This window comes from Cyprinodon tularosa, unplaced genomic scaffold (assembly GCF_016077235.1).
Source record: "Cyprinodon tularosa strain WSP-4 unplaced genomic scaffold, ASM1607723v1 ctg259, whole genome shotgun sequence".
Classification (NCBI taxonomy): domain Eukaryota; kingdom Metazoa; phylum Chordata; class Actinopteri; order Cyprinodontiformes; family Cyprinodontidae; genus Cyprinodon; species Cyprinodon tularosa.
The window spans coordinates 1,001,338-1,020,941 of NW_024038958.1; the positions used below are offsets into that span (position 1 = coordinate 1,001,338).

Sequence of the window (19,604 nt, forward strand, 5' to 3'; positions counted from 1 at the left end):
CATAATCAGCGATATTTGCAAATGCAGAGGGTGCTATAGGTTGAGGGATAATAAAATAACCTCTTCTTGATCTCTTAAAGGGAAACCCAGGACTACTTGGACCTGCGGGACCAAAAGGGGATCCTGTGCGTAGGTTTAGAAAAAAGAGGGAGAATAATTTAGATATATATTTTGATTTTCCCTTCATTTACCTTTGTTCCATTTTTCTAGGGAGATCAAGGAGATGAGGGTGAAATTGGTGAACCTGGAGCTCCTGGATCAAATGTAGGACAGTTGGGACAATGTCTAGAAGTGAAAATTAGCTAAAATCTCTTATGAACTTGTCAGAACAATATCTATTTTTTTCTTTTTTAGGGGGCCAGCGGAAAACCAGGAAAGACAGGACCCTCAGGTGATCCTGTAAGATTACTTAAAGCAATTTCATTTTTGAAAATATCTAAAAGGGCTACACCATGTTCAGTTCCCTACTGTAAAACCACAACAATCAGTCTAATGATAGACCTGTATGTCATTTGTGTTATAACCAGGGAGCCAAAGCCAGAAAGGGTGAGAAAGGAAACTTGGGATTTAAAGGGGACCTTGTAAGTTTGATCCTGAGTCCCTTTAGCAGATCAGTTTTTCAGCTCAGATCAGTGACTCAGTTCTTGGACTCCTGTTTGTGTCCAGGGACCTCCTGGGCCTTTAGGTAAAAAAGGTTTTAAAGGACGTAAGGGTCCAATGGGGCTACATGGACTAGATGGACAAAGAGGACCAATGGGACTTCCTGGACCCACTGTGAGTGAATAAAGTTGAAATGAAAGCATAAAAGATGATGATGCCACAATAATTTCATCATCTGCTGTTACAGGGGTCTGATGGCATTATGGGGGAACAAGGGAGGCAGGGAAAAGAAGGATTAAAGGTACGTTTGATTAAATGTCCAGAATTACAATGTAAAGGTGAACAATTGACCTTTAACACATTTGTCAATATTTGTGTTTGTGTGTTCACAAATAAAGGGTAATCAAGGACCTAGTGGTATTCAGGGAAGCCCTGGGTCAAGAGGTGACAAGGTAGACACACGATCAATGCTGAACTATCATGCACTGTGCAGAAAGTCATTCTATGCCATATAGTTATTAATAAAACACTAGGTTCAAAATAATTCTCATTTTTTTTCATGATTCAGCCATAATATTTAAGGTATCTGGATTTATCAGAGTTTATATGAAGTGGAAGAAAAAAAAAAAATGATTTTTTAAAATATAAAAAGAAGTTGTGAAAAGTCTTGCAGTCATAAGTATTCACCCTTCATAAATAAGAACTTGGACATGGATGTTATTTTGTAGCTCTGGTTGAACCTTTAGTGTCTTTGTCCTACAGGAAAATTAACCTCCACCACATCCTCGACTTTTGCAGGAATTTTAAACAACACATTCTCCTCATGAGAAAAATAAAGAAATTATATTCTATCATATTATCACCCTGTATTTAGCGTCTGTTTTACAATCAGCCCATACCAGCTTTCCTGTCTGTCATTAATGGTGTTTACACCAACAAGAAGAAGACAAATGGAGCAAGTGCTTTACATGCTATCCCTATGCAAAGGCACGATCAGGAGCCAATGATGGGTCAGCTGTGTGAAGGACGCTGTGTTCCTTGGACTTCACTAACATTCTCCAACAAACATCGGAGGCCTTACAGAACAGCTGTAGTTATATTTTTAAAATACACACAGGTGTACAAGGAAAATGTTTTTTTTTTCCACATCACAGGTCGGCATGTCTTTTTCTTGCGCTAAAAAACAGAAATCAAATCAAATATATTGAAATTTGTGGTGTTGACAGGGAAAAAAATGTGAAAAGCATGAAAGGTCAACTTTGTGTTCTAAAGTAATGTATGAAAGAGAATGAAAAAATGTTGAAATCAAGGCGAGAGTTTTTTAGGGGTTTTTGTCTGTTTTTTTGCTATAACTATCAGTATAATGGTATGTGAGATTGGAGTGTAAATAAAAGATCCATGAAACTAATGGTCAGTGCTATATTTTAGGGTCGAGGAGGCAGAGCTGGGTTTTCTGGACTGCCTGGTCCTATTGTAAGTATTGGTGAAGGAAGAGTTTTTTTATTTCTATTAAATGCTAATCACTGATCATTATCACTGCTTTGATTGTGTTTTCTCCATAGGGGGAGATGGGCAAATCAGGAGAGAGAGGAGCAGAAGGAGAACCTGGTATTAAGGTTCCTATGTGGCCATACTTCTTTTGTTGTTATGATGTCTGACTGCAGTACTCTGGCTGAAATTAACTGTTAGGTTTTTAGAGGTCTGGGGGAGCCCAGGATGGGGTTTTGCAGACCTCAGGGGATGACTTATTGAGACTGAATGGAAAACTTTTGGGGTTTCCGTGTCAGCAAAGGTTCTTTCTGTGTGATTCTCTCCATGTTGAATTGCATTTATCAACTCATCCCATGACCCCTTTCCAAACAAAGGTGTGAGAAATAAACAGATTACTGGGAGGAGAGGGGGGGGTTGCACCCCTGGCACTTGGTGGCCTTCGCACTGAAGAAGGTGCTGCTTTTTCTTTTGTTCTTCTGTTCTATCTCTCTGTTGATGTAGGAGCAAATTCCTAGGATGGATTTTTATATTCTTTTTATCCTTCCTTCTTCTATTTATATCTACTTTGCCCCTTTAAATGTTTCGCCTCATGTATTTCCCATTTTATTTCTCCTCTCTTCGCCTTCATTTCCATCTTTGTTTCCATGCAAACAGTGACAACTGGTTTCCTTTATTATTAAAGCAAGTGTCAATTTGGAATATCTTTTCTTTTAAATAGAATACCTTTGATTTTTTTTTTGTGAGGATAATTCTTTATAGAGAATTTTACATATTAAGGTGTACAATATGTATTTAGTCATCATTTAGATCACATCTTGCCTCTCTGGAGGGTTTTTGTTACAAAGTTCAGTTGTTAATATGTAAAATTTAATGAAATTTATAATTAATCTGGCAAGGAATTAACTTGTTCTGACATTTACCTCTGTGCACGATTGCAAGCGTGCAAATACCATCTGTTGTCTGCAGTTTGCTCATGGTATTCCTCTTCAAGTTTTTCTTAATAGATTTGGGGAATGGAAACATTTTAAAAACTCAGCCTTTAAAAAAAATAGGTTGCAAGAGAAAACTATTTTTTTATGGCTTATTTTTGCTTGTTTTAATGAAAATATTATCATTTACATCTATAAAACTCATCAACTGGGCTACATTGCGTATGTACGTATGTATACACATATCTTTTGGGAAACACTCTCTGGTCTTTCCGTTGAAATTCTGAAGGATTTAGAAAAATTGTTTAAGTTTGGCCATATAATACAGAACTAAAGGTTTTCCAACATGAACAACAGATTAAAGGTTCAGAGCAAATATAACTAGAAAAAGCTGTTTCGGAGAAACAGCAAGTGGGAATGCTTTTGCTGAATGAAAAAAGCTGAAATTAACTGCAGAACATATGAAAATGTGATAGGAAGTCATCAGAAACTTCAAACTGCAGAAAACAATTGAATAATCTGAAGATTTTGTAGGGTAGAATCATTTGGCAGTAAAATGGCAGAAACAAACTCATCTTAAAAGCTGCACAGCCAAACCATACATGATATCAAAAAATGTCTTTAATGTATGCACTAGGAGGTTTTTAATATAATGTCTCCCAAGTTTCTAGAAAAATTTCTAAAGAAATTTTGAAGGGGGGTTTACCTACTTTCCAGAAACTTGTCAGGTGTTTTATGAATTAGCAGCAAACAGAAAAACTTAATTCATGTCCAGAAAGAGAGCAGAATGAAGCCAAAGTTCTCAGCATAGGCTGAAAAGTATTAAATTAGCTGAATCAGAAAATAAATTACAAAGAAAAACTTGAATCTTAGCTGGTTGAAGAAAAAATGAGTAGCTCAAGGATGGGCAGTAAAATGTTGAGGAAGATGGTATTGAATAAGTATCAACATTTTGAAACTGTGGAAATGTCAAGACTTGTAAAAAAAAATTGAAATTAATTAAAATGTGTCAGTTGATCAGCAGAGAGAAAACAGTGTCATCCTTAGAATCTTGAAAATCCACAAACCAAAGTACAAGACTGACCATAAGAAGCACAGGAAGGACAGAGAGAGAAGCTTATAAAAAGAGAGTTAATAAAACTTAAGGAGCTGAATTTATCAAAAAATCTAACCTGCATGTTATGAGCCGCTGTGTTGATGACAGCACAGTTGGCAGGCTTAGGCTGCATGTTATGAGGTTAGCACATGCTTTATTACAGTGTAAATCTTAGAACCTGATGAAGAAATATGCACTGAGGTGTGTGGTCAACAGGCCTTGGTAGTGTAATTTGAAGAAATTGGTTGAGTTTGGGTCATAGCTACGAGCCATATGGCACAATGAATGAGTTTATGTAAGAAAGAGGCTTTTATTTTGTATAGTCCCTTTAGTCTTATTTTGAAAGTCTATCATGGATGTGTGTCAATGGAAGGGTCATGCCCAGCAGTGATATAGAATCCATTTCTAAATATGAAATCACTGGTTTTCCATGTTATTGGGTGAATAGATAATGTATTAGAGCATAAATGGGAGACTTTTATTGTGAAATTCGCTCTGGGGTATGTTTTGAAAAGGTCCCTAGAGTCTAATAGAAACAAGCTGGTAGAGTTTGGGTCATAATGCTGAGCCATTTGCATCAATTAATAGGCGAGTATAACATGGAGGCTTTTATTTTGTAGGGTCACTGGAGTCTTATTTTGAAAGTCTAGCAGGGTTGTGTGTTGAGAAAAGGGTCAGACCCAGCAATGATACTTGATGACTTCCAATCGTTAAATCACTCTTTTCCCCTGTTATTAGGGCAGTAGATGAAGTGGCAATGGGAGGCTTTTATTTTGAAATTTGCTGTGGGGTGTGTTTTGAAAAGCCCCCTAGAGTCTAATTTTTAAAAAGTGGTTGAGTTTGGGTTATAATGTTCAGCCATATGCTGGGAAAAAAATATGAGTTTAATGTAGGGGCTTTTATTTTGTAGGGTCCCCCGGCATCTTATTTTGAAAGTCTATCAGGGTTGGGTGTAAAGGGAAGGGTCATGGCCAGTAGTCATATTGTATCCATTTCCAAATGTTAAATCAGTGTTGTCTCCCTCCATTAGATTAAAATGTGCTGTTTAAAGTGGCAGAGGTAAAATCCTTTGAAGCTCGGTTACCTTGACAACGCTTAACGAGCCTGTCAGTGACAGAGAGGTAACCGCTTCACTTTCGTTCCTTTCCTCTCAGGCTTTTTTGAATGGGAAAATCGGCTCCAAACAAACAAGTGCTGAAGACAAACCGTAACTGGTATCTAGAAAATTCTTTCAGTCTAAGCGACAGCTATCCTTTGTCTCCAATTGGGGTAACTTTCATGGCTGTAGCTCATTCACAACCTTAATGGGAAGGAGAAATAAAAAGGTTTGTCACACCTGCTGGTCTCATTAAATAACATGGAGTTCCATGGTAGAGCTGAGCTGTCAAAAGCAAAACTTTCCCTCCGAACAAACGAGTGTTGAGCCAAAACCGTAAAAGGTATTCAAAAAATTCTTTCACCGTTGGCGTCAGCCATCCTTCGGCTTCGACTGTGCCAACTTTCATGTTTCTACTAAAAACTATTTGGCCACGGTGACGATGTAAAAATGTGCATTTTCTGAGTTTGAGGATTTTTCTCAGAATCAGCGTTTTCCTATGCCCGAACAAGTCAGCTAAACAGCTAAACCATAAATGATATTGAAGAAATTCCTTCAATGTGAGTGCTAGAAGGTTCTGAAGATGTTGTATACCAAGTTTCATGTTAGTACATCAAATAGTTAATAAATGGGAGCGATACGAAAATATGTATCGTTTTGGATTTTGTCTGTGATTTTTGGAAAATCTCTCATTGGATTTCTATTGGGGAAGTGTGGACTTCTTCATGGTCTGGGCCAAACTGTCGGAAAACCGTAAATGCCACACAAATGAGGGTTACATTTCCTGAATCCTGACAAAAATCCCTACGTTTTGATGTATTGAGGGACTGAGAAGAATTTGTTCGGAAAAACCAGAACAGCTCAAAAGCTAGAGCACGCACTCTAGCAGTTGAAGAATTCCGTCCATAGACTTCCATTATAAATCTGAAAATCTTTAAATTTTCTTTTAAAGTTTGAAGCTTCACTGAAGCAAAAATGTAAAAGTTAGCAAAAAGCCGAGTGAAACAGTAATAGCAGAAAGATACAGAAACATTTTAAAAGTTGAATGGTGTTTCTAGCTGAAAGTATGCTGAAGTAGTTAAAGGTCAAAGACGATGAAGCTTTAGCTGAAGTTTGCTGAAATCTAAGAATTCTACATGCATTTCAATGGGACAAAAAAATTGCAGAAAAAGTTGAATATCGCGAAAACTACAAAAAATATCTTTACCAAAAGACATAGCAGAATTCTCCTGAACGAGCTGAACGTTTTGATACCAAAATTGTTGAAATCGGTTGAAAACTGTGGGACTAGTTAGAGTCAGAAAAATTTAAAGTGAACAACAATAAGTGGGAATGCATAAGCATTCCCACTTGATTATGAAGTCACATGTTCACATCATGTTTGTGCAGGGGATGGTTGGAGTTCCAGGAATTACAGGACCAAAAGGGATGAAGGTGATTTGATTTACAACTATGTTCGAAACTTTCATTTGAAACTTAATTTCTATTTGTACATCACTTATAAAAACATATTCTTTAAAAAAAAAAAAAAACTAGCCTTAAGATCCAGCCTCTGTCAACAGACATGTTTTACAAACAATACGCAGATCAGAAAAAACACAGTAATGTAAAGGCATATTATTCATGTCTCATCCTATTTTAGGGTTTCCAAGGTTATTTAGGCAGCAGAGGTCAGGATGGCAAACCTGGAGCACGGGTAAGTGTGGTTTAGTTTTTAAAGTGATAATTTAGGTTTAATAAAGACAAAAGGGCACTTTTCCAGGTACACTAACATTAACTGGCCTTTACTGACAGTAAACCCAAATGTTAAAGGTATTTGATTTAACCTAGTACTTAAAACTCTGCTAAGTCAAATATTTTGAGGTCCTGTAAAATTTTTTTGTGTTCCGTGTACACTAAACTCTTTCCTATGAATCAATCAGGATTATTTTATTCATATTTTATTCTGGCATCAATTAAGAATAGCTTAAATAACTTAAGAAGGAACTACATAACTTTAATAAGAAAGTACTTGTGCAGACACCATGAGTAACATTGCTGTTAGAATTAATGAGGACTGTTTATATTGGTGAATTTAGAGACAAAATTCCTGATAACATAAAACAGTTCCTTGTAAAATATAAAAAGTTAATTTTAAGTCAAAGAAGCTTAGTATTGGTGAGTACTATTGATGTGTAATTGATATTTAAATAAAAGATACTTGTCATTGTAGCAATATTACTGGTTTTATTTTAAGTGTCAGATTAAAACTTAAGTAGCAGATTGTGCAGATCATGCTTCAAATATCTTAGAAATCATTTGGTAGTGGGGATTCTGTAGTGGGGAGGTTTTGGGGTTGTGTAATAAGCTGTTAAATAACTTTTCTATATTTTAGGGTCCAATTGGTGAAAATGGAACAACTGGGGAGTCTGGATTGGAAGGAATAAAGGTAAGTGTACTGCTGTTGTCTTGCCTTGTTAACATATCTTGAAAGGTTTAATAGTTTTGCCGTCGATAGGCCGGATGCTATCAGTCAAAACAATTTTAGCCACCAATAAAGTGAACAGATTAGAGAAAAACGGCAAATGTTAATACTTTGGGATTCCAAATGGCTCTGTGCTATAAATGTATTTTAATCAGTTGTACACGTACAAATATTCTATTGCACTTGCAAGGTTTTCAGTTTAAATTTTTACATTTCTCTGCTGAGTCTGCATTTTCTCCATGTATTTCTTTAGGTACTAAAACATGCCTGTTTGATGAACTTATGCCTTCAAATAGGATGTTAATAATAAGTAATAATTTAACTTTATTAATCTAACACTGGAAAAATTCTCTCTCTGCATTTAACCCATCCCCTTGGGGAGCAGTGGGCTGCCACTGTGCGGCACCCGGGGAGCAGTGTGGAGATAAGGGTCTTGCTCGGAAACCCAGAGTGCAAGCTGTCGGGATCGAACCAGGTTCTTGCAACCTTTTTAGAGCACAAGCGCACTGCCCTTACCACTAAACCAACACTCCTGATGTTAGGAGTTTTTGCACAGAATGAAATGATGCACAGATATTAATTTTTATAAAAGAAAAAGGACTTAGTATAGAAATATTTTGTATCTTGTTGTTGTAGTTTTTTTATTGTTTGCATAAGTCCTCCAGGATTTAGTTTATTCGCCATATATTAAGTAATACATTTTTAAATTGTCTTTCTGAAGATTAAGTCTCAGCCTTAAGCAAGAGAGACTTACTGCTGGAGGGCAAAGATTTATCTGATTTACCAAGCTTGCGTATGCACAAAATGAGGCTTGAAACTTCAGTATATCACCTTCCAGTAAAGGTTATGTTCTATCAAAAAGACATTTAGTGTGGAAATGTGCGGTCCCCCATGTTACCTCAGACCCATGCATATGGGTATGCCTGTTTTGGAAGAAAAGGTGAGGTTGGGTATTAAAGCCTGATTTATATAAAACATTAATAACAGATCTATATCATCAAATTCCATCCAATATTGAGGTGTAATTCGCGTTGGTGCTAGTGAACTATACTTGATGACCATTTAAATAAATTAAAAAGGCCTATTGGGAGCTGAAATCCTTAATGAGAGTTAACATTTCTCTACCCTAACATTCATCCCCCAGTAATCAACAGTGTGAGTCATAACACAGATGAAAACCTACATTTAACAAGTTGTAAGCATTCACCATGATTTCTGTTAATGTTTGTAATTTTAGTCTGACACCCGTTTAATGGTTATTGGTAACCTTGAAATAACCCCGATCAGCTCCTTTAATACATAACAGCATGTATACAGTGCTTTTGCATGGACCATTTATGCCTGGATGTGGGGGTGTAGAGGAAAGTACATGAGGTGTAGCCTTGGACACAAACTGGTGCACATAGGTGTAATTTATCAAGGACATTTGCTTGTTCTTGTGTGTGCAAATCTTTGGTTAAATCAGAAATATATTATATGTGATATTTTTTGAGAAATATTTTTGCTTTTCCAGGGATTTCCTGGAAAAGCAGGATCTCCTGGTATCCAAGGGCCTGTGGGAAACAGTGTAAGTATTGACAGAAACAAAGTATACATTTTCATCATAAATTACAGATCAAAATGTATAGATCTCCATTAATATGTTTGTTTTCAAAACAAGGGCAAACCTGGCAACACAGGTCTAAAGGGAGCACCAGGAAGTCCAGGAGTCAAAGTAGGTGTACTTCCTTTACTATGATAAATCTGTTTAAGCTCAAGAGCAGTAAGCATTGGTTTGAATAACACGTTCTGTGGCCCATACACATCTGCGATCTCTTAAGCCTGTAAAATAAAGTAAACTCAATTACTATAATTATCATAAAATTGTTTTGTTTTTCATTGACCATGTGAAGGTATTCAATAAAACAATATAAACTGGCTTTTTCAGGGGATGAAAGGTAAAAGAGGCCCCAGGGGACACACGGGAAACGAAGGATTAAAGGTAAAGATTTTGGGTTCAGTTTTTTTGGTATTCAGCTTATCATCATAGCTGCACAAATGATGAGATTACATGGGAAATCATCACATTATATTTTTTTTTATAGGGCAAAATAGGCGAGGAGGGCCCAAAAGGAAAGAAAGGAGCCCAAGCGAGTATTCTAGCAGATATGCTGCCACTTATTTGTTTTTCCAAGAAATTATGTTAAAGGTCTTTTTTTTTATTTTAAGCTGATTTTTATTACCTTTTATGCCTCAGGGAGAGCGAGGAGCACCTGGACCAAAGGGATACACGGGACCTCCTGTAAGAAATCCTTTTCATCCATCCATTTATTCTCTTGTATTTCTTCTGATGTGCTTTGTTCATTCTTACCTCATTTAAGCACAGATAGAAACAAAAAACATAAATAACCAACCAAGAATATTTATCATTTTGTAGGTTATCATCAAATGGATTTATATTTATATAACTTAATAGACTTATCGTTAACACCTGATTAATAACAACAGTTTTACTGCTGCAGGCATTAAGGCACACGATTTGGCTCGACTGGGATGTCAAAACTACCACAAGAACATGAACCATCACTGAAATAGATATAGACCTTCTAATAGGACTCTACAAAGGAGCTGTTCAAACAATTACCGTACCTAACAACCCTTGTATGTTTAGTTTAACTCTCATCAAAATGCATTTATTATCACTAGGGCTATTACCCACTCTAATTTTAACAACAGTAAACAAACTGTTTACTGAACAATGTGCCTTATTAAAATTAAAATTACTGCAATCAGTTATTATGCTAGGTTCCAATTTTACTTTGTTTTTATGTAATTCGCTGTCAAAAAAGTACAATTTAAAGTTTCTTTGAACTCTAAATTTATTTTTAACTATTGTTCTGTTATCTTTCTAGTTAAGCAGTCATAAAAATGCTGTTAAAAGCTAAGCTGCTGTGATCAAATGAGCCAAATGTTGATATTCAGGTTCATCAGCACTGACCACATTTCAGCACAGTTTGTATTATTCAAAGATCAGAGAATGATTGATCTGATCTGCAGAAAGCAGAATGATATGCAGGAAAACAGGTTAATCTCTGTAAGGGAAGCTATAGGATAAAAACACAGTTAAAGTTAAACCTTGTCTGCCGTGTATATTTCTCCCTGGGTGTTTCTTTCTCCATGTTGTCTTTATTTATTTTTTTTATTGAGTTGCTCTGTTTTTGCCCTACATTTCTGTCTTTGGCCAAGCCATAACTGACATGCACTGAATACTTGTGCAAAAAAAAAAAAAAAAAGTCTTAACTTTGCATATTTACCACAGGGAATAACAAGATTATTATATATATATTATATATTATATAATTATAATAATTTTTCCTCATAGGGTATCCAGGGTAACATTGGACCTTGGGGTGAGGTCGGGACACCTGGTCCTCCAGGTGACAAAGGAATGCAAGGTCAACTTGGGCTAGATGGAGTAACTGGTTATCCTGTGAGTTAATTTTAATACATTAATGCATTTGCTTCTTTATAGCATGCTTCCAGTTACCAACCTGTGAGTCTGACCAAACAGGCCACAATGCTGACCAAAATATTATTAGAACCAAAAGACCAAATAATTAGCTAGTCTGGTTCTCCCACTGTTCAAAGACCTTGATTTGGTTAATTGATGCAGACAATTACAAATATGCAACTATTGGGAAAAAATATAGGTTCTTTATATGTAGAAACACAACCAGTGTCTGCAGGGGTTGGCCTTACCCTTTAATCAGTCATTCCTTTGCATCAAATCAGAGGTTTGAATGACTCGGTTTCAGGCCTGAAGCCCAAAGTAACTGTGAGAAAAAAAATTGAAAAACCATGTTTGGCTGTTCTGAACAGAAACTTTAGCTGTGAAAAAAGAACACTAATTAGCCTTAAGCGTTTCCAGCCCTGTGTGTGACAACAGATCTCTTGTGATAACTGCTGACAGTATCTGAAGCAAACAGAATTTTAGCCCTTGAAGGGCTACAATTTCTTTTGGTTAGTCACCAGATCATCTCGGCATCTCGAGGCTCTGGTGTAAGAGCGGTTTGAATCAAAGCGGATGTTTTTTGGCTTTTAATCGTCATTGCTTTGCTAAATCCCACCGCTGCATAGGGTTAGGGTAATGAAAACCTTCACAAAGAAGTTTATTGATTCAACTCTCCCCATACAGGGTAAAGATGGGCCTCAAGGACTAATTGGATCGACTGGTCTTAAAGGCGACAAGGTCAAGCATTTTAAGAAATTCTCTTCCACCTTTACTTCTATCATAGTGCAGCCTCTCTTTTTTTCCCAGCACGGGAATTTTAAATCATTTATAAAAATAACCAGTGATTCAGTATTTGCTGATTTTGTTTTTAGGGATCCAGAGGAGCTGTAGGACAGAAGGGAGTTGATGGTCTCGATGGTGAGGAGGTATATTAATAAAACTCTCTCAATCATATATATATATATATATATATATATATATATGCACACATGCAGACTTTAAAACAATCTTTATCACCATTCTGGTAATATGTTTACTGTACATAGGCCATCCTACGAGCTTTCATTTACCGTGGTGAGTCTGACATAGTGGAAAAACTGCAAATCTTCTTTTGGAAAGTAAGCTTGTATGAGCGATGCAAACAGCAACTTTTAAATGCGTCTAATAGGCATTTTTAGTGGAGTGGAGAGTGCGGGTCTTTTCAAAAATTTGCAAAGATCATCAACTATGCCTTTAAATCTGGCCCTTTCAACTTAGCAAGCATTTGTTTTCGCAAAATGATAATCTTCCAATATATAGTTCACTCAATTAATTTCTGTAATTTACTATTTTTATTTTTTATTTAATTAACCAGAGCCGGTAAGAAATTGAAACAGTGTCTCCCTACACTGTAGGGACAAAAAGGGGCTCATGTCTTCTAGTCTGTCACTCAGAATGGAAAGACAAGAGAATTTCCATATTAAATATGAGAGATGTACTGTATGTAATCTATATGACAGGAGAAACTGTATATGTATATTAATACTCCTCTAAAGTTGCTCTTATTTACAGACATTAGGTAGTTATATGTAGGACAGTCAGGACATGGTTCAGGGGCAGGGCGCTGCCGTTTGTATCCATACAGGAAGTGCAACACTAAAATCTGGTCAGTTTAGCTTAATGTTTTCATCTATATTGTTATGGTCTCTTATTTATACTCTGATATAATGACCTAATCCTAAGGTCAGTGGATTGAATATGTTTTAATTTAATTTCCATTGGGACCGACTTTTTTTTCGGGACTGTTTTCCGGTCTGTACTTGGGAGGGATGTCAGGAAAAGCCTTATATGTCTTTGGCTTCAGAAAAAAAATATTTGGAGTCTGTTAAAACCTAAAAAAAAAACTCTTCGCGGAACTGTGTGTTTTGATTAAATTAGATGAAAACTGATCTGCTGAGAAATGGTTTGTTGTCAGAGGAAGCACATGTGGGAAAGCCTCTCATTCCCTACTGTTAGGGATGGTGGAGGATCTGTCATGATGTCGCTCCGTTTGTCATCCATAAGCCCTGGGTGCCTTAATACGCTGCCTTGCACTGTGAACCAACTGAAATAATAGCACTTTTAGACAAATATCTGCCAGAAACTGAGAACGAGTCATTTGTTTGCAGGGTTAACAATTGTTTTCTGGTCTACACTAAGCTAAAACAATAAAAGTTAGATTCATTCATTCAATATTTACTTTATTTTACTAAGCGAGGTAATAAATGTCATGCGCACTCTGATGTAATCTATTACTTTTGTAATTAGGGCCCATTTGGACTTATGGGACCAAGAGGACCAGCTAACCAAAAGGGCCTTCCAGTGAGTAAACCTGGATTTGAGTTTAATGTTACTATAGTGAACTGATAAGAGCTGATACTATATCTTATATATTTGAAAATGCATCACAAGTAAATATCTTATAGTTGCATTTAATAAACTGTTTAGGGTGACAAGGGAAATGCCGGACCCACAGGGCCAAATGGAGTAAAAGGAAATGAAGGCGAAAGAGGAAACCAAGGGTCACAAGGACCAAAGGGGCCACCGGGGAAGCAGGTTCAGATGGATATTTCTGTTATCTTTGTATGCTGGACATAAAAGTATTCAAACTATATAGGTACTCATGTCTGAAATATTAATTAAATTACCTGAGGCTTCATGAACAATACATTGCCCAACTTTCACTCTGAAAGTTTTCATTTGGGAGAAATATCGGAACTTGTGGTGCAAAAAATCATTCATGTGTAAGAACTCATGCATACACGTCAACGCACACTTCATCCAGTTGATGTATCTTTGCCTGGTCCAACCCTACCCATAAATTATGCAAACCATTATGAATGTCTAGAAGGCACCAATCACATGTCCAAATTACCACGGCAACAGAGCCGTCAGGTACTCACAGAGAGACTTTGTCAGCACACCTGATGGTTATTACTTACATCCATTCAACATTTAATTGAGTGACATCAGCTAGTCAGTACAGAAAGTTGCTGAAAAGTCTGTCAGTATTTCTGCATTACATTTTTTGTATCAAGTCCAAAGCGTGCTGTCTAACTGCCACATTAAGCTCCATTGTGATGTTTACCAAATCCTTACAATTCATGTGAATACATTCTCAAATTTTCTATTAGAAACATTCAACCACACACACTATCTGAGGTATAATTACAGTCCAAAGCAATTTACCACATCAAAAAAAAAAAAAAACAGAAGCTAGCCATCATGCACAAAGTCTACTTGAAGTTGATCATGGTATGCACCACAGATGAACTCATCACAGATAAACAGTATTTAACCTGTAAATCAGCTCCCTAAATCCCCCCAGTTGCAAAGTGTGCAAAGTGGGAAGCTAACACAGTTTCTCCTGATGCGCTTTTGTAAGGCTGATCAGTCTAAATAAGTCATGCCTCAAATAAGTCATGCCTCATCATGTGCCAGCAGGTTAGTAACATCTCTGAAAACTCATTCTTCCATTGGCAATGTGGTCGAGTGGAACAAATGAAGGCACACCCTCCCCAATTATGCACGCCTTTATGTAGCTGTTATCAGTATTTTTAATTATAAACACCTCATCATTCTTATGGATCCTCACAACTGACTTTGCTGGACTCAATCTGGTGTTCCATAGTTTGTTTTTTTCAGCTAGAGTTAAATTGTCTGTGTTCAGAATACCCATGGTCCACAGACCAAAGCAAACTTACATAAATAGTAAAAAAGAAATGTTGACATTTTCACCCTTCTGAAGCTGTTTTCGGTTACTTTCTAAGGCATATTATTTTATCATTGAGGCTAAATTTGATTCAGTTGAATCATTAAGGTTTAACTCACAAAAGGCAAGACCTGTGACTCCTGGAGTTTAATAAAATGAAATCCAGTTATCTTCCAGTGGATTTAGATGAGTTTTGGTGCTATATACTTTGAATTCGTCATTTTAAAAAGGATTGTGCTGCTTCTGTCAAAACTTTGAGTGAATTACCACACTTTCATGGAGCTTTTAGTTTAGTACATGCTGAGTAGGGCTTAAGATATTGCCCCACAATTTTTTTGTGTGTTCAACCAACTTCTATAAGAGGCCCTGAGCTGAATCAGTGTCCTCAGAAACATACATGGAGTTTATAGATGTTTTCCTTTCCTTTTTTTCCATGTTTTTTTTTTCCAAAGCAGGGATACAGAGGTCCCCCAGGAGACGTAGGACAACAAGGATTTCCAGGGCCTAAAGTAAGACAGTTTATGTGAGTTTTACTGAATAAACCATAGAAAATGTCTATAAAATAAGACAAAAAGGCAAAATACCTGACAAGAAGATGATGATACTTTCACAGGGAGAAACAGGCCCCAGAGGTACAGCAGGAATACCCGGACGGTTTGGACCTGGAGGAAACACTGGAGCAGCAGGAGTCAAAGGGCAGAAAGGGCCCCAGGGACACACGGTAAGTGTGATGACCTTATGTTGTCAGAAATACTGTCAGAAAGTAAATCTTAATGTCATATTTCGCATGAGTGTACATGATACTGTCATAATATGGTAAATAAAAACATGTCTGGGAGTTACACAGCAATCTCATACTATTCCAGGGCCCTCCTGGAAGGATCGGCCCTGCTGGGCAATTAGGACCGGTTTTATCTGTAGGTACCATTTATTTATTTGTCTGAATGTGTTTATCGGCAGCGTCTTTTTACTGTGAATAAGATGCATAAAGCACTTAGACAGAAATGTTTGTGACTTGTAGCACACATTTTGCAATAAAAGGATACAAACATGGTCATCCAATATAAATGATAGAATTGGTGATCTGTATGTTATGTTTCCCAATAACAATACAAACATTTTAAGAGACATATGACATTGATTTCTTGTCTGAAATTAACTTTTGTTTTAAGTCAGTTAGGATTTCTGTTTCTTACTGTTGGAATAATAAAAGGGATATCTATTTTATTCAAAATCAGTTTTTTACAAAGATTACAAACCTTAAAACTATTTGGAAAAGCCCAGATTATGGTTTCAAGGCTTTATAATGCTCTGATTCACAACTCTTGAGTTAGACAGAGGCAACTCAAATCGACTGCTTCTTTGTGTGACGTCATGGGAAAATCCAAACACATCAGACGAGGTATCAGGAAACGAGATGGATCTATACAAGTCTTTTTCAAGCTTCGGTACCGTTTCCACAGAAGTAAAAAAAGAAATAATGAAAGTTATGGATGCCATTTTGATTTCAGAAATGGGGGTGCGCAAGTTTTTTTTTGAGATAACCAACTTCAGGGTGTTTGACCATCCATTCAGTGGAGCATCAGATGTTTGTAAAGTGAGCTTCTTAGAAGTGACATGGGTGACAGCCAATGACACAAGATAAGATGGTCGGTCAATCAGGAGCTTGTGGGCGGTCTAAACTCGGGGAAGCAGGCTTCAACTTGAGCTGCCATTTTCCGCTTAGTTCTAGTGCTTGACAAATGTCTGTGTACTGTGGGGTGACATTGTTTTTGGACAGTAACAAGTGTAGGGGACCAAAACTGATGTTTGAAGAAGTCCAGGGGACATGTCCCCCCTGTCTCCTCCCAAAAAATGACGTCCATGATTGAAGGGTTAAGCCATCATAATGTGATGTCCAATGTCATAATTGGAAAGGAAATGTTGTTCTCCAGAAGCAAAACAAAAAACAAAGTAAAAGAGATTGTTGTGAGTGAATGCCTAGTGACTAAGATCCTCTCTTTGGGGTTTTTTCCCTAAGTCTGGTGAAAGTCAAAACTGAATTATTTTGCCTTGATTAGACCTTTGAAATTCTACAACAGGAGGGACTGATACCTCACTATATAAATGACTAAGTAAAACATTATTTTATGAAAATAACGCAATGCACATTTGATGGATTTTGTAAATAGGCAATTACCTTAATCATATCACATATCAAAAGGTGTGTGAGTACAAGGCAGCCTTTGAACCTCAAATCAAAGCAGTTCTCTCAGAAGTAATGGGCCAAAACTAGAGAAAACTATTTTGAGAAACTTTTGGAAAAATTATCCCAAAAAATGCTCTGCTATTTGAAAGATAGAAATCATTTTATAAATCCTAACTGACCTAAAACAGGACAGAGGATGTGACTTCTGTTTTTTTTTTAAACTGAAACTGCACTCTATGTGCCTACTTCAGCCTCCATCTATAAACTGTCTTGCTTTGACTGTGAGATTATATTTGCAAAATAGTCTCTTTAAACTTCCCTTTTACAAAATGTGAAATACTATATTTCCAGGGCTTATCAGGCATGAAAGGAGATGAGGGCAAAGCAGGAAAGCCTGGACAAAAGGTGATTTTTATCTTTTTTTTTTCTATAATATGTATGAATTCATATACAGGATTATTTTCCAAATGTTGTGAATAAGTTTTTTGTTTTGAAAAGTTTTGAATCGGTAGTTTTTAATTTAGGGCAGTCATGGGGTGAAAGGCATAACAGGTCCTTCAGGCATTAAAGGAGACATGGTGAGTTTTTATCATGACCCTCACCGGGTCCACACCCACCACCACCCACCCACAGCATTAGACTTCATCAGGCTTATTTAATGGTTTGCAAGGAGGCATACCCATACAGAATTTGTGTAATTGTGTGTCTTTGCAAGGGTGCAAGAGGACAAAAGGGGGCAAAGGGTGAAACTGGGAAACATGGTGCAATGGTAACAACGTTGTTATTTTCAACTGTGAGCAGAACACATATACCACTTGACACTGTGCTTACCGCCTATTAAATAATATGCTTCCAGGGCACTGCAGGAAAATTAGGGGCTGTTGGGGCTCCAGGAGCTAAAGGTCGACCTGGACCTGTTGGACTCCCTGGTTTTCCAGGAGTCAAAGGGATTCAGGGGTCAAAGGTGAGAAAGGTTTTAACAGTGAATCTGTATAAGTAAAATAAAAAAAATAAAAAATACTGTTAAATAGATAGTTTGACTGATAATTATCTATATTTCATCGCTACCCTCCCAGTTGAAGATGTCTTTTGATATGTTTTTTATTATAAAGGGGGAAAACGGCCAGTCAGGACGAAAGGGATCCAAAGGAGCTCCTGGTAATATTGTGAGTTTATTTTATTGGAAAAAATTTGTCTCCTGCGGTTGAGCTAATGTGGAACTCAAAAGTCAGATATTACAAAACAAATTTGTGGTCTTCACATTAATATCAGTTTTTTCCACTAAGAACATCTTATGATTCTTGTAAGAATCAACCCTGCCTCAGACCAGTTATAAAATGCAGCTGATGTAATTTGTCAGGACACAAAACCAAGCAAAATGATCAAATATTTTTTTAGACTTTTTTCGTTCTGTCTATAATTTCCTCTCAATTTCCTCACCAAATATATTAAATTTTTTAAATATCAGTACATAAAGCTACAAAAAGAGCTGTCTGTTCTTGGAGAGATAGGAGAACACCAGTGAGAGACAGACGCTGAGCAGCAGTCTGTCAGTCAGGCCTTTATGACAGTAAATCTGAAAAGAAATGACTTCATTACAAATATCACAATTTGGTTAATAGGTGATTCTGACTGGAGCAAATTACATAATTTGTATTCTGTGAAAGGTGTGTGGATTAAATCAGACACTCCAGATAAACTTATTGAAATACTTCTCTATAGTACATCGGGGTGGCATCATCATCATCATCATCATCATCATATTTTTCTTTTGTTACTAACTTAGGTTGATGGCAAGGAGGCTTTCAGACTTGAAGCTCTTCTAAGATCAATCTTCAGCCTACCCATTGGAAACATGACTGACTGAGTTACATTTTAATGAAAGTTGTTTTATAGGGATCTGAAGGCGAGAAAGGGAATCATGGACCACCTGGAACACCTGGAAAACCAGCAAGTATCTCTATTAAACAAAACACAGTCTTAGATTATTGATCACAGCTGCAGGAATCTATTACAAATAGAAGATAACTTGGCATGCAGATGATTTCTAAAAAACTTGTCTTCTTTATGGCAGGGCTTGAGTGGCTTGGATGGTTTACTGGGGGTTGAGGGTAATGAAGGGTATCCGGTAAGAACACTTTTTTTTTTTGGCTTCTGTTTTCTTCCAGTTGATCTCATAAAAGATCAACATTTTTAAACACAACTTATCTCTTCTGCTCCTTATGAAGGGGGATTTTGGTTTAAGAGGAGCTCCTGGAGCCCCAGGCCCCCCAGGCGAGACAGTAAGGCATAGATAAGTTTGAATCTGGCACATAAAATAGAAAACAAATCATCTGGTTACAAATGTTTTCATATTAATTATAGGGAGAACCTGGATCTCCTGGGATCAGAGGACACACTGGTGCTATAGGGGTTAAGGTATGTTATTGTGGTATTTTACTTTACTTTAGTTTCTTTTTAAAATTTTCGCAAGTTGATAATCCAATACTGACATGTATTAACTCCACACAATCAATTTTC

At 36.8% G+C, this 19,604-nt stretch overlaps 2 protein-coding genes across 2 annotated transcripts in view; both read left to right on the forward strand.

The window, feature by feature from the left end:
* si:dkey-21p1.3 (collagen alpha-3(IX) chain) overlaps window positions 1-9,802 on the forward strand; it is a 24,464-nt gene extending 14,662 nt beyond the window's left edge. The window contains exons 17-31 of the mRNA XM_038288572.1: window positions 81-125; window positions 211-264; window positions 355-399; window positions 528-581; window positions 667-774; window positions 848-901; window positions 999-1,052; window positions 2,029-2,073; window positions 2,163-2,216; window positions 6,602-6,646; window positions 6,855-6,908; window positions 7,587-7,640; window positions 9,190-9,243; window positions 9,337-9,390; window positions 9,604-9,802. Of these exons, the coding sequence (XP_038144500.1) occupies window positions 81-125; window positions 211-264; window positions 355-399; window positions 528-581; window positions 667-774; window positions 848-901; window positions 999-1,052; window positions 2,029-2,073; window positions 2,163-2,216; window positions 6,602-6,646; window positions 6,855-6,908; window positions 7,587-7,640; window positions 9,190-9,243; window positions 9,337-9,390; window positions 9,604-9,705 (876 nt within the window). The 3' untranslated portion in view covers window positions 9,706-9,802. The remainder of the gene's footprint in view (window positions 1-80; window positions 126-210; window positions 265-354; window positions 400-527; window positions 582-666; window positions 775-847; window positions 902-998; window positions 1,053-2,028; window positions 2,074-2,162; window positions 2,217-6,601; window positions 6,647-6,854; window positions 6,909-7,586; window positions 7,641-9,189; window positions 9,244-9,336; window positions 9,391-9,603) is intronic.
* LOC119785783 (collagen alpha-3(V) chain-like) overlaps window positions 9,777-19,604 on the forward strand; it is a 23,757-nt gene continuing 13,929 nt past the window's right edge. The window contains exons 1-19 of the mRNA XM_038288573.1: window positions 9,777-9,809; window positions 9,913-9,957; window positions 11,038-11,145; window positions 11,851-11,904; window positions 12,039-12,092; window positions 13,453-13,506; window positions 13,633-13,740; window positions 15,349-15,405; window positions 15,510-15,617; window positions 15,763-15,813; window positions 17,436-17,489; window positions 17,609-17,662; window positions 17,800-17,853; window positions 17,941-18,048; window positions 18,197-18,250; window positions 18,981-19,034; window positions 19,159-19,212; window positions 19,313-19,366; window positions 19,449-19,502. Of these exons, the coding sequence (XP_038144501.1) occupies window positions 11,104-11,145; window positions 11,851-11,904; window positions 12,039-12,092; window positions 13,453-13,506; window positions 13,633-13,740; window positions 15,349-15,405; window positions 15,510-15,617; window positions 15,763-15,813; window positions 17,436-17,489; window positions 17,609-17,662; window positions 17,800-17,853; window positions 17,941-18,048; window positions 18,197-18,250; window positions 18,981-19,034; window positions 19,159-19,212; window positions 19,313-19,366; window positions 19,449-19,502 (1,068 nt within the window). The 5' untranslated portion in view covers window positions 9,777-9,809; window positions 9,913-9,957; window positions 11,038-11,103. The remainder of the gene's footprint in view (window positions 9,810-9,912; window positions 9,958-11,037; window positions 11,146-11,850; window positions 11,905-12,038; window positions 12,093-13,452; window positions 13,507-13,632; window positions 13,741-15,348; window positions 15,406-15,509; window positions 15,618-15,762; window positions 15,814-17,435; window positions 17,490-17,608; window positions 17,663-17,799; window positions 17,854-17,940; window positions 18,049-18,196; window positions 18,251-18,980; window positions 19,035-19,158; window positions 19,213-19,312; window positions 19,367-19,448; window positions 19,503-19,604) is intronic.